This window comes from Eumetopias jubatus, unplaced genomic scaffold (assembly GCF_037043125.1).
Source record: "Eumetopias jubatus isolate StellerSeaLion01/CBP00866 unplaced genomic scaffold, mEumJub1_p1.0 scaffold_14, whole genome shotgun sequence".
NCBI classification, from domain to species: domain Eukaryota; kingdom Metazoa; phylum Chordata; class Mammalia; order Carnivora; family Otariidae; genus Eumetopias; species Eumetopias jubatus.
In genome coordinates, this window is record NW_028274820.1 from 53,635,041 (window position 1) to 53,651,132 (window position 16,092).

Genomic DNA, 16,092 nt, shown 5'->3' on the forward strand with positions numbered 1-16,092 from the left:
ACTTCACAGTCAAAGCCAGTAATTAGTAGGCCCAGTTCCACATTTAAACAGTTAAGTTTCCCATGAACTCAGGCCATGTCTTTTTTAGCTTACTGAAGGATTCATGTGAGTGTCTGGGCATCTGTAAACCGGGAAAGTGGAGATTGTCAACCACAGCAGTCATTATGGGCAGCATATTCACGCATTTAAAGAGTATATCAAAGCTTTTCTTTCTTTTTCTTTTGTCATAGTCTCTAATAATCTTGATGGGTTTTTTTTTTTTTTTTTTTGAAAATGAAAAAGCCAGTATTTAATGGTCGGTCCTCTTTTCATCCTAAATGAGTAACATTCACTATGTGAAAGTTGGCTTGTCATCATTTCCATTTTCAGGTTCCTACGTTTCAAATACTTCAATGCAAAATACAAACAAGGCAGAAACTTACGACAAGTCCAGATTTTTTTTTGGCGCACAGTATTCCACATATGCCACAAAGAAGAAACTGAAAGGGAAAAGAATAAAAATTATTCCATATTCAAAGATAAGAAAACTTCTATTTTTTTTTTTTTTAGCTTATAGCTCACTCATGACACTTGTTCCAGGGAAGTGTGAAAATTTTACGTTCCCATCAAAAGCTAGAAAGGAAGATACCTCATTTAGAATGGTAAGAGATAAAAATGTTAACTTTAGTGAAAATGTGTTCTTTGCAAGATTGATACAGGTAACTGTGGTACTTAAACAAAACCTGAGTCAGTTTTACACCAGGCAAAATTATGAAGTAAATAAATTTAGAGTTTTGTTCTTCCTATTTTTTTTCACTGTCTTCTTATCCCTTTCTACTTTCTTAGGGAGAAAAGTGGTGTGATACATTCATTCATAATTGATTTCCAAGCAATTCGGAATCAATGCGCTCTACTATAGGTAGTGAATCTCACACAAACAAAAAGATAAGACATCAGAAAGGGAAATGTTCTTCATCAGAGACATTCTTTGTACCTCTCAAACTATGTCAGGTAAAATGGTGACCTCCTCATTCTACCAGAAATATGGTCCTTGTGGATATGTTGGAAGAACTCAAGGAGACGAAGCTATTGATGGCATGTCATTTCTTGTAAATAAGCACGTTGGTGACATAATCACTTTGCAAAGAAAAGATGCATCAAATAGTCTACCAATGACACACTATTAGATACTTTGGTTATCGGAGAATGGTAGATCATTTAACTTGGTTAGAAACATTTAGAGCTATTTGAATGTGCATTTACACATACATCTGGCTAGAAGCAAACCATATAAATAAAATAATACAGTCATTAATAAATAATAAGCCCACTAAGGGCTTTCAGACTAGCAGATAAAGCTTTGAATGCAGTTAAGTTTTTCCTTTTGACTTTCTTTTAAATTGTGCTATCTCAAGTCAGAACTAATAATATGAGTGGTTTTAAGTGAGTTTCACACATGGGTAGACTTTAAATATATACATAAAAATAATCTAAGAATTATCTGAAATAAATAAAATGCATGTGAGAAACACCAACAAAATTTGATAAAGAAATAATGAGTTAAGGAAGTTTTCCTGTGCAGGGATCTTTCCATATAAGGGAACGAAATAATTATAAAGCAGGCAATGATGTGGCCGGACAGATCAGAGAAACCAAGGATATGTAACAATTTGCTTATAATATAGATGATCTTTCAAATTAATATTCAACGAAGTTAAATATTTATGTAATTTTAGAGGAGTGGGAAGGATTTACTAGACATAACAGCAAAGTCACAGACCAAAATGGAAAATACTTATAAATGTTAATACATAAAATTGTATTTTCAATAGTAAAAAATAACATACCTCTGAAAGGCAAAAAAATAAATGGAATCATATTTAGAAAGCCTATGACAGACAAGGGTTAACATATTATATAAATTGATCTAATAAAATAATTTTAATATCTTAAACCATGAGAGGATAAAAACTCAGAACTTTATAAAGCTTGAATACTCACATACTTTTCAGAAGTTTTAAAAACCTACTTCTGAGTAACCATTTGTCACGCCCATTCCCCTTTGTGTCCTGGATCCAGATGAACTTGTCCTTAAGGACTCTTCCTTACTGATCCTGTCTCATGTCTATAAGGGCTGTGTTCAAGCCATTCCAGTTTGGAACGGTTCTGTACCTCTTGGTGCTGCCAAGCTTCAGATCAAAGCCTCAGCATGCCCTCCTCCTTGCTTGCCTGACTAACCCATTACTCACCCTGAAAGTCCATTCACCCAGAACTCATTCCTGAAATAATTTGAAAGCGATGTAGTTTTGTGTTCCTTGGATCTCTTCTGAAATCTATAAACATTGCCATTATTTATTCACAGCCAAGCTTGAGCGGACCTCAGGAGTTTAAGCCGAGTTCTCCTTCCCAGCCACTTGGTTAGAACACCGAGATGGCAATAAAATTGCTTCCTTCTATGGTCCACTAAGGAAAGGAATTTCAGGGCTTGGCGTAGTGGGGGGAATCAAATGATATATTTCTACTCCCAGTCACGCCTAGAGAATAAATACTTCTGGATAGTTACTTCTGTCAGGGTATGCAAAATCTGCATTCCCTGGAGGAAACTATTAATCTGAGAAAAAATTTACCCATATAATGGGCAGTATATAAAATCACAACATTTATGAGGAGGCTGTAAGGGATGTTAGCTGAAATTTAGCCATCACAGTTTATAGAGAAGTGTAAAAGAAGCACAAAAAAGCAGTAAATGATCTTTTAATTTCATGGGCTGTCTTGTACTCCAAGTCAGAGCACGGGAAGGGATTTTTTTTTTTTAAAGATTTTATTTATTTATTCAGAAGAGACAGAGAGAGACAGGCAGAGGGAGAAGCAGGCTCCCCGCCGAGCAGGGAGCCCGATGCAGGACTCGATCCCAGGCCCCTGGGATCATGACCTGAGCCGAAGGCAGACGCTTAACGACTGAGCCACCCAGGTGCCCTGGAAGGGATCTTAAAAGATGACTTAATTCAGTCCTTGCAGTTTGCATGTGGGGAAGTACAGATCCAGACAGGCTTAGTGACTTGCTCAAGGTCACTCATCAGGGTCACAAATTACCCACGTAATCTAAGGCTCTTTAAAGTGTCTGAGTTGGTGCGCCTGGGTGGCTCAGTCAGTTAAGCATCTGCCTTTGACTCAGGTTATGATCCCAGGGTCCTGGGATTGAGTCCCGCATCGGGCTCCCTGCTCGGCAGGGAGCCAGCTTCTCCCTCTCCCTCTGCTGCTCCTCCCCCTGCTGTGCTCTCTCTCTCTCTCTCTCAAATAAATAAATAAAATCTTAAAAAAAAAACTAAAAAAAATAGAGTTAATTTATTTCTAATATTGTATTGAAATGCTCTTCAAAAGGATTTTCAGTGCTAGTACAGTGCATCAGACTAGCAAATCCAACCAAAAGTGTTCAACGAACACCTGGCCATCTGTAATTGCTCTCTTTGCCCTTCCCATTATTAATTTTTGTTGTAATAAGAATAATTATAAGATCAGGGCGCCTGGGTGGCTCAGTTGGTTAAGCGACTGCCTTCAGCTCAGGTCATGATCCTGGAGTCCCAGGATCGAGTCCCGCATCGGGCTCCCTGCTCGGCAGGGAGTCTACTTCTCCCTCTGACCCTCCCCCTTCGCATGTGCTCTCTCTCACTCTCTCTCTCAAATAAATAAATAAAATCTTTTTTAAAAAAAGAATGATTATAAGATCAATCAATTGTATTACAGTCTACAATTAAGTGTACCTTATTATAAAGGGAATTTGTTCTATTTCAAAATACTTTTCTTTTTGCTCAATATAACTTTATCAAGGATGCAAACACTCACACTACATTATGAAACAAGTGAAAAACAAATCAGTTTAAAAAAGTAAAACTGACAGCTGGAGACATATGTATCTGAATTAGATAAACAATATTACATGAGACAATATAATTTTATTTCTGAGAAGATGGGCTATTTAAACCCAGGAGAGCTATTGGCTTTGCTTTTACTATGAAGTTATATAGATCAAGTGATCTAATGATAGGAAGTGCAACTATGTAATGAAACTAGTTAGCCCTCCAAGTGGAATTCATTTGATTCCAATTTAGATTAAATTCAGTAGATAACTAAGGTTGTGACTCATTGTAGGATGAAATGGAGCTAATATGGAACTAGCATTCTATATTTTGAGTGGATTTTCTTCATGAAAGGTCCAGGGAGCCTTCTGCTTTTTTGCTTAAGATGGAGAAAGAACAAAGATGTCATTCCCACTTAAACAATAAGATAAAGCAGAAAAACTAAGAGAGTGATAACTTTGAGAGAGCCCCTCAGAATGCTGAAGTCCAAGGCAATGGAATAACTGCAGTTCAAAGAGGAATAAGGCCCTCAAAGGAAATTCTAGACAAACAAACTATGTACCTTTTGTTGCAGAGATAGGAGGAGGGGACGTGCGTTGTCACATAAATGGGTGTGTGGGCAGGGAGGGGACGGTGCAAAGCTCTGCTCTGTCCTTAGGCTTCCTTTCGTATGAAGCAAATGCTTTAAGCCCCTGGCAAAGGGGTAGCAAAGCTTACTGTTTCCAGGATTTATGCAAATATGGATTGCAACTCTAACTAGAGGAAATGTAGAAAAATATATCTGCACCAAAGATAATCACGATAATAGCACAATCATTTCCTCACTAGAATGACTGCCTTTTGCACGAACAGCATAAAGACTGTATCAAGATAAAATACTGGCAAGATTCTGAAGATAAAGCACGTTCCAACTTTTGACATCCAGTCAAATTCTCATTCACACAAGAGATTACAGAAAAGACAGGATCATTTGGGCAAAAGCACTGTGGTGGGCTGAATTATGGCTCTCCAAAGAGCCCCAATCCCCAGAATCCACGAATGTTACCTCATATGGCAAAAAAAAAAAAAAAAAAAAAAAAGCCTTTGTAGATGTGATTAAATTAAGAATCTCAAAATGAGATTATTGTGGATTGTCCAGGTAGGCCCTAAATATAGTCACAAGAGTCCTTTAAGAGGAAGAGAAGAAGGTAAAAAGAGACAGAAGGTTCCAAGAAGACACAAAAAGACAAAGAGAGAGTTGTGAAGAGTCCATACTGCTGGCTGTGAGGGGGAGGAGAGTCCCGAGGCCCAGGATGTAGGCAGCCTCTGTGAGCTGGAAATGGATTCTCCCCTGTGGCCTCCAGAAGGAATCTAGCACCACAGACATATTTTAGATTTCTGGCCCCCAGAACTGTGAAAGAGAATATATTTCTGTTGTTTTAAGCCACTAAATTTGTGGCAATTTGTTCCAGCAGGTATAGGAAACTGATACAGGCTCCAAAACATTTTACATGACACACGCTACAAGAATTACTAGAAGCTGTTCAGGAAAACAAGCAGGGAAAGCCAGGAGATAAAAAAGAAATGTAGGAGAAAAAGCACAAAATAAAACAAAACAGTAAATCTTTTAGATTCAAAAGTATTGATTGGAAAAATTAATTATCTGTTTCGAATGAATATCCCAGGTGATTTTGGCATGAGAGGGTGAGGTGGGGGTAAAGAAGATATAAGTAGTATTCTAAAACTCTTATCATTTAGCAGAATAACAGACAAGCTAACTAGTTCTAGATATTGACGGAAAGTACAACTTTAATTTTGTGCATTAAAATACAGAGACTGAGAAAATAATAATAAAGAGAAAAATACAATTTGACAGTAAAGAGGGAACCAAGAGATGTCAGGGAAGTTTTAAAAAAATGAAAGGAAATAAAGTGGAACTATAAAATAAGTTGGAATAAACAATTCAATAGTGTAAGCAATCAGACTAAATGTGAACGCATTCAGTTTTCCTCCTAAGAGGGAAAACAGAAGGGGAAAAAAAGTCTACTAGGTAAAGAAGGAAAGGGGTTTGTTAAAAGATCCCTAAAATGAATACATGAATGAAAACCGCTTCTCTCCATCTGCTTTTCTCTCTGTCTCTGTCTGCCTCTCTGTTTCGTTTCTTTCTGTTCCTCTCTCAGCACTGACCTAGATGCTTGTTAATAAATTCTTTATTAGTATTTCTTTCTGTCCAAGAAAGTTTATTCTGGGAAAAGACTAAGAGTAAAAAAAAAAAGGCTCTTGTAGAGTTTCTCAATTTTAAATTATGTGATGGAAAATGTTGAAACCATGGTTGTAATGGAAGCAGATAAAAACAGTGGCCAGAAGAACAAGCAAGTGTTGGGTGAAGAGATTATGAAAGATGGTGGGCCAATCTTGTTTTAAGAGAGCTTATTAAAAATTTTGCCACATCATATTTAACGACCTCAGATGAAACAATTTTCACTGAAATTCACTAGCCATTACACAAGATATACATACTAGAAAGCAGAAATGATGCTACTTGCCCCCACTCAAGATAATGAGCTAAACCACACATTGAACTTAATACTTTGATAAACTTTAATGATTTATACAATTTTGTCAAAATTAAGGTTTCTTTAAAATATATAGAAATATGATCAAGAAAACAAATATTAAATGTTGGGAGACTGATTGGAAAGAAACCTATTTCTGGTTAAACAATGTATTTTTCCTTGTACATGGATTGAAAGTTTGATGATTTGCTTTGCAACCACCAGTTCTTGGATATTTTTATTCTACTTCAATCACCTGTTCAAGAATGACAACTGGAGTTTCTTAAAGGATTATTTCATAGTTTAGCACAGAAAATGCTGCTGTGCTAACATAGTTCATATTTTCCCTGAAACTGTGCTGATATGATAGTGATTTTCTGGCTATCCTCATCAGGATGGGTAGTTTTATTCTCAGTTAAATATAACAAATCATAAACCACTTCATATTAAAGTACATATAGCTTCAGTAACCACAACATTTCATTTTTACTTGGAAAGTTTTTTTTAGTTCAACACATTCATAGTAGTGGCTGAAATAAAGCATTCATGTTGCAAAGCATTTTGATTGTCTCTCAATTCTCCAGAAAAAAATGTATTGAAAAGGGGATTTTTTTTTTTCACGATGGGCAAGTGAGTGAAGAAAAGAAATTACGGATTCAAAGAAACAGTTTTGAACCTCATGCTACATAAAAGTAAAATTGAATCTGTAATTTCATTTGCCATTACTGGTACTGTTAGAGTTAGAGATCATGTATTTTTATATTCAACTTTGCCATAGCTCCTTGGACAAAGCTGCGCTGTTAAAATGAATTTTCTAGATGACAGGATGGAATTTCAGCCTGGATGAATGAATTGGTAGATGGGTAAATGAATGTATCACAGTATGCATGGGGAGGGGCAGAAATTAATCAGATTTAGCCAATTCCAGACACATAGCTGGGTGCAGTTAGTCTTTTCACTGAATCAAATCCCATTAACTTCTTTTTTGTTCTCCTGCAACACTCATGATTGGTCAGATTAGGTTAATTTTCTTCTCAATGGTGGCATTTGAAAATGATTTGGATGGTGTTGACCTTTTTAATGTCACAATCCTAGCTTTGCGGGTTTCAAAAGTTTCCTTCTCAAACCTCAGATGTCCTTGAGATGTCAGCACAAGTAGAGCTTTCTATTAAAAAAAAAAAATCACTGAAAAAGATATTACCTTGACACTGAATGGTAACTGCTAGAAGATCCTTTTTTAATGTGAGTGACTTCCCAAACTAAAAAAGGTTGTATTCTTTTTAAATTTTTTATTGGTGTATAATTGACATATAATATTAGTTTGTATTCTTAATTATGTGAGACAGAAAATGGCTTGGGAAAGGGCCCTACGAGTATATATCCCAGCCGTTTATTTATTTTCTCTCAATAGACACAGCATAGACATTTCCCCTTGGTGAAACTAGAAATTGGGCAGTGTCTCAACACTCTCAACTGAATGCTATTACTTACTATCACCTAGTCCGTTCTGAAAACTGCTCTGAGTGATTATAATGCAATCTCCCCTTTAAATACCCTTTATACAGACACTGTCCCTTGAGGCACACACCATCCCAGTCACATTCAGAAATCTGCTCTTGGAAGAAATCAGATACTTGTCATTTAGTCAAGATCAAATAATGTAAAAAACAGTCAACAGGTATCACAAAAAGCTTCAGGACATTAAAAAATCAATATAATTTTTTAAAATGTGAGATCAGTTGGTTTGTTACTTTAGGGTTCTTTCAAGCCCTCGGGTACTATGGCTGGCAAGCCTTTCCACCTGAAAGCAGAGATTCTAAAGGAAGGAGACGAGTTCCTCATTTTATGATTATAAGCAATCACCTGTCCGGATGGACCATGACTTAAGGTAGGTAACTACCATCCATACGTGTTCCCTCTGGGGAAAAAGAGAATACTGTGGTAGGCAGAGTAGGGTCCCTAAAAACAACTTTATCAAACTTTAGAGCTTATGTCACTATTATAACAATCCTAACCATATGAATCCTTCTTGAAATCCTTCGTAAGATCTCAAAGTGAAGGGATCTCTTCCCAGTTGAGGGCAGATGTCTCATACAATAATCCCATCTGAATATGTATCTATCCAGTTTCAAGTACCAAGATTTCCCCCAACACTCTTGAGATTTAGGCAAGTTATAAAAGCTGCCCATGCTACCTCCTTTTTTGTTCTACCAGGATAATCTTTGAGAAAACACTTTTGGTGCCTTAATGATTGGACCCAATTTGGATTACATGACCTCAGTTACAAAGCCTTGACAAAAATTTTTCAAATAATGGCATCTGGGGCGCCTGGGTGGCTCAGTCGTTAAGCGTCTGCCTTCGGCTCAGGTCATGATCCCAGGGTCCTGGGATCGAGTCCCACATCGGGCTCCCTGCTCAGCAGGAAGCCTGCTTCTCCCTCTCCCACTTCCCCTGCTTGTGTTCCTGCTCTTGCTGTCTCTCTCTGTCAAATAAATAAATAAAATCTTTAAAAAATAATAATAATGGCATCTGTAAACCATTTTTTATCAGAATGACATGGGGATATTTGTCATAAATGCAGAGTCATGGGCCCCCATTGAATCAAATTTTGGTGGGGTGGGGTCCAAGAATCTGCATCTTGGATAAATTCTGGGGTAACTGTTATACTCCTAATTGTAGGAGAACCTTAGGTATAGAATCACAGGACTGATTTAATTCTCTAGTTTGGCTTAGGTGAGCTGGCGCTACCAGAAGCCGGCCCGATGTGGGACCTACCACGGGTGTAGCAGGCCTGAAGGGACCAACAATGGATGTATGTCTACTACCAGACTCTGGAGACTCCCTAGGCTTATGTGATGAATGAAGCTTCTTCTCTTTCCTGAAGGACTTAATGGAGAATATTTGTCTCTTCATTCCCGGGTGTAAAGACAGTTACCAGAAGCACCCCAGAAGAAGTAAGGGTGTTTTCATACATATCTCCTTCAACTATGGTGGGCGGGGTAGGGAAGGAAATTGATGTTGCTTTCTCTGGATCCTACTGTAGACATTTTATGCCTTTGCATGGCAAGTTTTAAGTGGCTTATCTTTGACAGGTTCATTTCCCCCATCAAAGAATAGTGGCTTTTAAGGTCTTTACACTCCCCACAACCCATTCCCCTGAGGATAAATCACTTCCGGTCATCCGAACACCTAGACTGAAGCAAAGGTGGGGCTATTAGTGCTCCACAGAGAGCCTCTAAGGAATAAAAGAGCTGTTCCTTCCAAAAAAGGACATTAACAAAGGGACATTTTCTTGCCTAACTTTTTCTCTTCATTGTTTTCTGTCTCCCTCTCTTTTAAGAGTGTCTGAAGCAGTTGATTAGAGTCTTGCAAAAGTAACACAGAGAAGAGCTTTACTCCCACTCTGTGGGTCAGCATTATAGTTTATATTATTTAGCCAAGTTTCTATATCTGCTACAGTTCTCATAATGAATATTTTGGATCAGGTAGGAAATAATAGTTTTCTTCCTGAATGTATTTATGCCAGAGCCTGTCAGTATACACAATTGGGCTGTGAAAACCATTAGGTTGGAAAGAGTAAACTAGAATGTTTCCAAATTCCATGGGTAATCAGAGTTGCAGAGCACTATTTATAACACACCTGAAATTTACTAGGGGTGGACATGTCCTTTCTTTCCTATTTAGGTAACTTCAAACTGATTTTAAATGATGGCAAGCATTCGTTACATCTTTCCGGTAACCTGGTTCAATTTGATTGCCAGAGAGCCCTCAAACAAAGTAAACAGGGAAACTTGTACATCAATCCTCAAAAGAGGTAATTGGAAAATTTATAAATCTGAGAGCTGATTAAAAATTCCTCATTGTCTTAAAAGATCTAAAGTAATATCTTTTAAGAACACAAATTAGGCTGTTAAAACTAGCAGATTCTGGGAAGTGACTCTGGAGAGTGAGGTTTTTGAGGACTACATTTTGGAAGGAATCATTTAATTGAAGTGCAATAATGGTGCAGAAGATTTATAAACTTAAGTTAATAAAGGACCCAAGGAAGATGCTGAGTTTCTAAATTGTTTCAGAATAGCTCTAAATGGTGGCTTCTGAGTCTCAATGATTTATGTTATTGATGTGATGGCTTTCAGCTTTCTCTGGATAAAGAGGACCATAACAAAATAATTTTGAGCCCTCCTTCCAATCTCCCACTGATTCATTTCTTCATTACTCAGCAACTGTATTATCCCAGTGAAGTTGCATAGACACTAGCCCATCTTTGTAGCATTATAAGGTGATACTATAGTGAATAAAAAATAAGTTACAAACTCGGTAGAGCCAGACAGTAGGTGCTGGCTCTTAAAGAGGCAAAAAGATTAAGCCTGACAGATTTTCTACTTCCTGGAGTTAAGGTGTGCTTTTACTGAAAAACCCACAAAGATTGCAGGAAGAAATAATAATGTAGAAAAAAGAAATAATTTTGGAGCATTAAAAAACACACTTGGGTAATGGGCTCTGGAGAAAATATTAAACGCTGCACTCTCCATCAATATCCTTCAGCACAAAGATTATTTGCCTTACTGGAAGAAAGTTTACAAGATATCTTAGCAGATGGACTTTTACCCTCATCTTCCAGTCCTTTTAGTTTGGTTCCTGTTAAAGGACCCCAAATGGAAATACTTTCTCAAGCATTCTGTTGGGATAAATTCTCAAATTTCCAAAGTTTACTTTTTCAAAAATTCACAACACTTACTATTTGGGTTCTCTCTCCCAGTATTTCTGGGAAGGCTAAAAAAACCACTCTTTACTATTTCCACTTTGTGGGTAGAGGAATTAAGAAGCCAAAAAAATCATACGGTAAGCCAGGGGCAGAAGTTCAACAAGAGCAGAACATGGGGGTTCCCAGATTATTGCTTATTGTGCATTATACCCCATTTCATGTTAGCTCTAAGAAAATCAGAAACACCTTGTCAAAAAATATTCTTTTTAATAGACAAGTCATAAAACGTTCCTAATGAAAACCTTGTGAGAGAAATCTCTCTGGTGGGAATGATGGCTATACAAGAATGACTATCACCTTGGTTTTAAACTTCCTCTGGAATTTGTGTTGTCTTTTTCCTCACAGTCACTATCATTCTCGGCCTCAGGTTCCAGCTGTATCTCTAGTCCAGTGGTGGATAAAACCTAAAGTAAGATAAATCCCTGTCTAATCCCCTCACCACAACTAAAATAAGCTGATATTTTCAAACGAACTTGATAAAAAACCAAAGGGGGTACAACAGCAAAATTAAGAAAGGAATTGTAGGATGCACAGCAGTGGTCCCCTTCCTGATGCGTATCTCATCCACTCTGTAAGCGCTGTGCCATCCCACATCCCATCTGAAGGACCCAGGACTGATGATTCCAAGAGGGTACAAAACATTAGGAGACAAAGTGTCAGGGACCACTTTCAGGGTCATCTCCTCCCAACTAAAATTAAAATTAAAATATAATAATATATTATATAATTATATATAATTATATAATATATATAATATATATATAATATATAAAATATAATTAAAATTATAACTGGCATCCACAGACAGATTTTAGTTTAGGCCACTTGCCAAAACATTATCACAGAATCACGGATTCTGTGAGTTGATTTGATACAAATGGTGATTCTTTTGCTTTTCCTTCTGATTTCTATCCAGATTTCATGAAATAACTCCGAGGACCTTTATTTTTATTCATTTTAAAATGCTGAGACCATAAAAATGCCTATCTATGAGATTACCTGATGGTTGAAAGATAAATCATAAAAAACAGGTACATTTGGTGCAGCAGGATGTGTGTATTCATAGGTTGAAACTAGGACTACTGAAAATTCTGTTCATTGGTGTATCTGGGAAATGGGGGTAGTTTAAAGTGTTGCCTATTATTTCTGGATTTAAATGTTGTAATCAAGAATAATGGGTAGGAGTTATATGGAGGGAGATTTCCACTCATTACCAGGAACATTTTTCTAATGAACAGACCTATCCTCATAACAATGAATGAGGTCCTTTGGGAATGTTTGGAGAGTGACTGAATGACCATCTCTTAGGGTGCAGAGAACAGATTGGTACAGTTCTGACAAGGGATTGAAGTAGGATTCCATGAAATATACTGACATTCTGATTGAGATTAATTTACCACACGGCTACAAGATCCATTTTCAAAGAATTGGAGTTCAGTGACAAAAGTGGCACCGTGCCGTCTATCTCTGAGGAAACAGAAGACATTTCAGGCTCCTCAGCATCTTCGGCTATGTATTGTTGTGACCATAAATTAGCCAAGACAACATATAAATGTGTGGTTAATTGACACTACCGAATATAGAAGGCCAGGTAACGGTTTACTGTAACTGCAGAAACAGCTGTGCCATTTTTACCTTTCTTTTTATTTACGGTTAATAATAGATGACTTTTTATGATTCCTAGTGTATAGAATTATAACTGGCATCCACAGACAGATTTTATAGTTTAGGCCACTTGCCAAGACATTAGTTAATTTATAGTCTTTATAGCACTGTGGGAGTTAGGGGACTTTATTACTTTGCCTAGAACCTCAGCAGGAAGGAACTACGGCCAGATCTAGATTGAGAACTTAGAGTGACGTGATCAAGATGGTGACATAGGCTGTTCCTGACTTTGCTCCCCGTCATGAGAAGAACTAACAGCTATTCAAGAAGACACCACTGAAAGAATCCTGGAACATGGGGGTGAGACTGAAGTAGCCCCTGGCACCACAGAGACCAAAACAGGCTGCATTTGTAGGGCAAGAGAAGCAACTACATGTTGACCACATCGCCTCTCCCCCAGACCAGCGCATCACCATGCAGCGAAGTCTTGCATGAGCCTCTGGTTCCTCCAGTGAGAAAAGAGAACCCAGGAGGGAAAACAAATCCCACCAGCATTGTGGGTCATTTTGTGGGAGCCCCTACTCTGACTCCATACCATGGGGATTACAGGGGAATCTATGGGACTTGACCACTGGGAATGTGACTGGGATGGAGAAGTGGGGGAGAGGCTTGCAACCACCGGCACACAGATCTCAGTAGACTCCTGAGTTCGTACCTGGTACCGCCCAATAGTAATCCCAACCAGCATCTCTGTCCATCTGTAGAACCAAGTAAAGGGTACACACTCAGCAGGGTGCAGATGTGCCTGATTCAGATACTCAGTCAAGGAGTTCTGCGGGCCCTAGAGCCCGATTTGCCCATGCCCAGGCAAAGAGCAGAATCACAGCCCTTCCTGCTGTGGGGAGTGTTTTCTGGGCCCATCTGATCAGAAGGGCTGGCAACATCCCCTGAAGCTGTACGGCCCAGGGGCACTCAAGCTGAGAGTGGAAGGGCAGAGCTGAATGCCCCTAAAGTAAAACTAGTACCAGGTGTGGAGTTCAAAATCAGCAGAAGAAAGGATATAATAGAGATTAGAGCAGAAATAAATGCAGTAGAGAACAGAAAAGCAATAGAAAAGATGAACCAAACTAAGAATTGGTTCTTTGAAAAGAGAAACAAAATAAACCCTTAGCTAGACCAACCAAGGAAAAAAGAGAAAGGACCTAAATCAACAAATTATAAATGAAAAAAAAAAAAAAAGAGAGAGAGACATTATAACGTAAAAAGACTCCAAATAGCCAAAGAAATCCTGAGGAAAAAAGAACAAAGCAGGAGGCACCACACTTCCTGAATTCAGGAAAGCAATAAAGCGATAGTCATCTAAACAGTATGGTACTGGCATTAAAACAAATAGAACAATGGAATAGACTCAAGAGCCCAGAAATAAACTGAAGCATATACATTCAACTAATATTTGACAAGGGAACCAAGAATGCTTAATGGAGAAAAGATAGTCTTTCCAATAAATGGTGCTGAGATAATTGGATATTCACATGTAAAAGAATGAAACTGGACCACTGTCTTATACCACTCACAAAAATTAACTCAAAATGGATTAAAGAGGGGTGCCTGGGTGACTCAGTCGTTAAGCATCTGCCTTTGGCTCAGGTCCTGGGATCCAGCCCCACATCAGGCTCCCTGCTCAGCCGGAAGCCTGCTTCTCCTTCTCCCACTCCCCCTGCTTGTGTTCCCTCTCTGGCTGTGTCTCTCTCTGTCAAATAAATAAATAAAATCTTTTAAAAAAATGGATTAAAGACTTCAATGTAAAACCTGAAATCATGAAACTCCTAGAAGAAAGCATAAGAATAAAGCTGCTTAACATGGATCTTGATAATGAGTTTTTGAGTATGACATCTAAAGCACCAACAACAAATACACATGTGGGACTACAACAAACTAAAAAGCCTCTGCACAGCAAAAGAAACCATCAACAAAGTGAAAAGACAACCTACAGAACGTGAAAAAAAATTTGCAATCATATATCTGATAAGGGATCAATATCCAGAATATATAAATACGTATCCAAAATATATTAAAAACACATACAATTCAATATAAAAAAGTCAAAAAACAACCCAGTTAAAAAACAGGCAAAGGACTTGAATAGATATTTCTACAAAGATATGCAAAAGGACAACATGTACATGAAAAGATGCTCAACATCACTAGTCGTTAGGGAAATGCAAATTAAAACCATAACGAGATATTACCTCATGCTTGTTAGAATAGCCATTATCAAAAAGATAAGAGATAACATTTATGGAGCACTTGCTAGATACCAGGCTCTGGGCTAAACATTTTATATACATTACCTAATTTAATTCACATATTCAGTTGCGAAAACTGATCCTCAAGACAACTTTTTCACACCATACGGTTGGCATTTGGCAGAAGTGGTATTCAAACAATGGCCTTTCTAACTCTAGCGGCTAAACTAATTTAGGATTTTCCAATAATTTTACCCCAACTTTTTGTTGGGGGAATGATGCTTTGGGAAGGGATGAAATAAGTTCAGGTCCACGGGTAAATTACTAAATTGTGGTCGGGGATCTTTTCCCCCTAAAGGCTACTGGATTCTAGTCTCAAAAGAAGTATTTTTCTACCACTTGGTGGCAGTAGCTACCAATTAATTCACAGTGCTGTTTTTCAATTTAAAGTCGTGGTCTTTATTTCTATTTGGGAACAGTTCTTTAAAAAGATTTCTCCTTTCAATTAATTAACCTTTTCATGTAATACATTTATTTCCAATAAATAAATATATTTATTCTTATTCTTATTGATTATTGTCTTGGATATCATTCAGGTCCATGGATTTCCCTTTAGAATAAAGGCCATAGATAAAGACAATAGAAAAGTTTCCGGTTTCCTCCGTTCAACTTCAGAGCTTCAGAGGTGTGCGCTGGGTGGCTGACCAAAAGAAGTTAATGACAGCTTGGAAAGAACAGACAGGACAGCTTATCAAACCATAAATAGAAGACAATTTATAATCAATGAGTGTTAACTTAGTATGCAAGAAACACCAAGCATGTTTTCTCAATCCACACATGCAGTCCATTTCACAGAAGAATAAGCTAAGGTCCAGGGAAGTCTAAGTGGTCTTATCCAAGAGACACTTTAATGGAGTATACAGCTAATAAATGACAGAAGTGGAATTCAAATCCAGATCACTCTGACTCCAAAGTATGTGCACTCTCCCCTGTCTCATTCTGCCTTTCTGACAATAGTATTATTATTCTAAGAAAGAAAGCAGTCACAAAAGACTTCTAATTTTCAGGCTTAAAAGGGAATATCAAAATTCTAAGGATATTCAAGT

The 16,092-nt window shown here is 37.7% G+C and overlaps 1 protein-coding gene across 2 annotated transcripts in view; it reads right to left on the minus strand.

The window, feature by feature from the left end:
* Positions 1 to 16,092, minus strand: part of TMEM196 (transmembrane protein 196) — a 48,435-nt gene that overhangs the window by 8,558 nt on the left and 23,785 nt on the right. For both annotated transcript variants that reach the window (XM_028117360.1, XM_028117352.1), the window contains exon 2: positions 423 to 479. In XM_028117360.1, the coding sequence (XP_027973161.1) occupies positions 423 to 479 (57 nt within the window). The remainder of the gene's footprint in view (positions 1 to 422; positions 480 to 16,092) is intronic.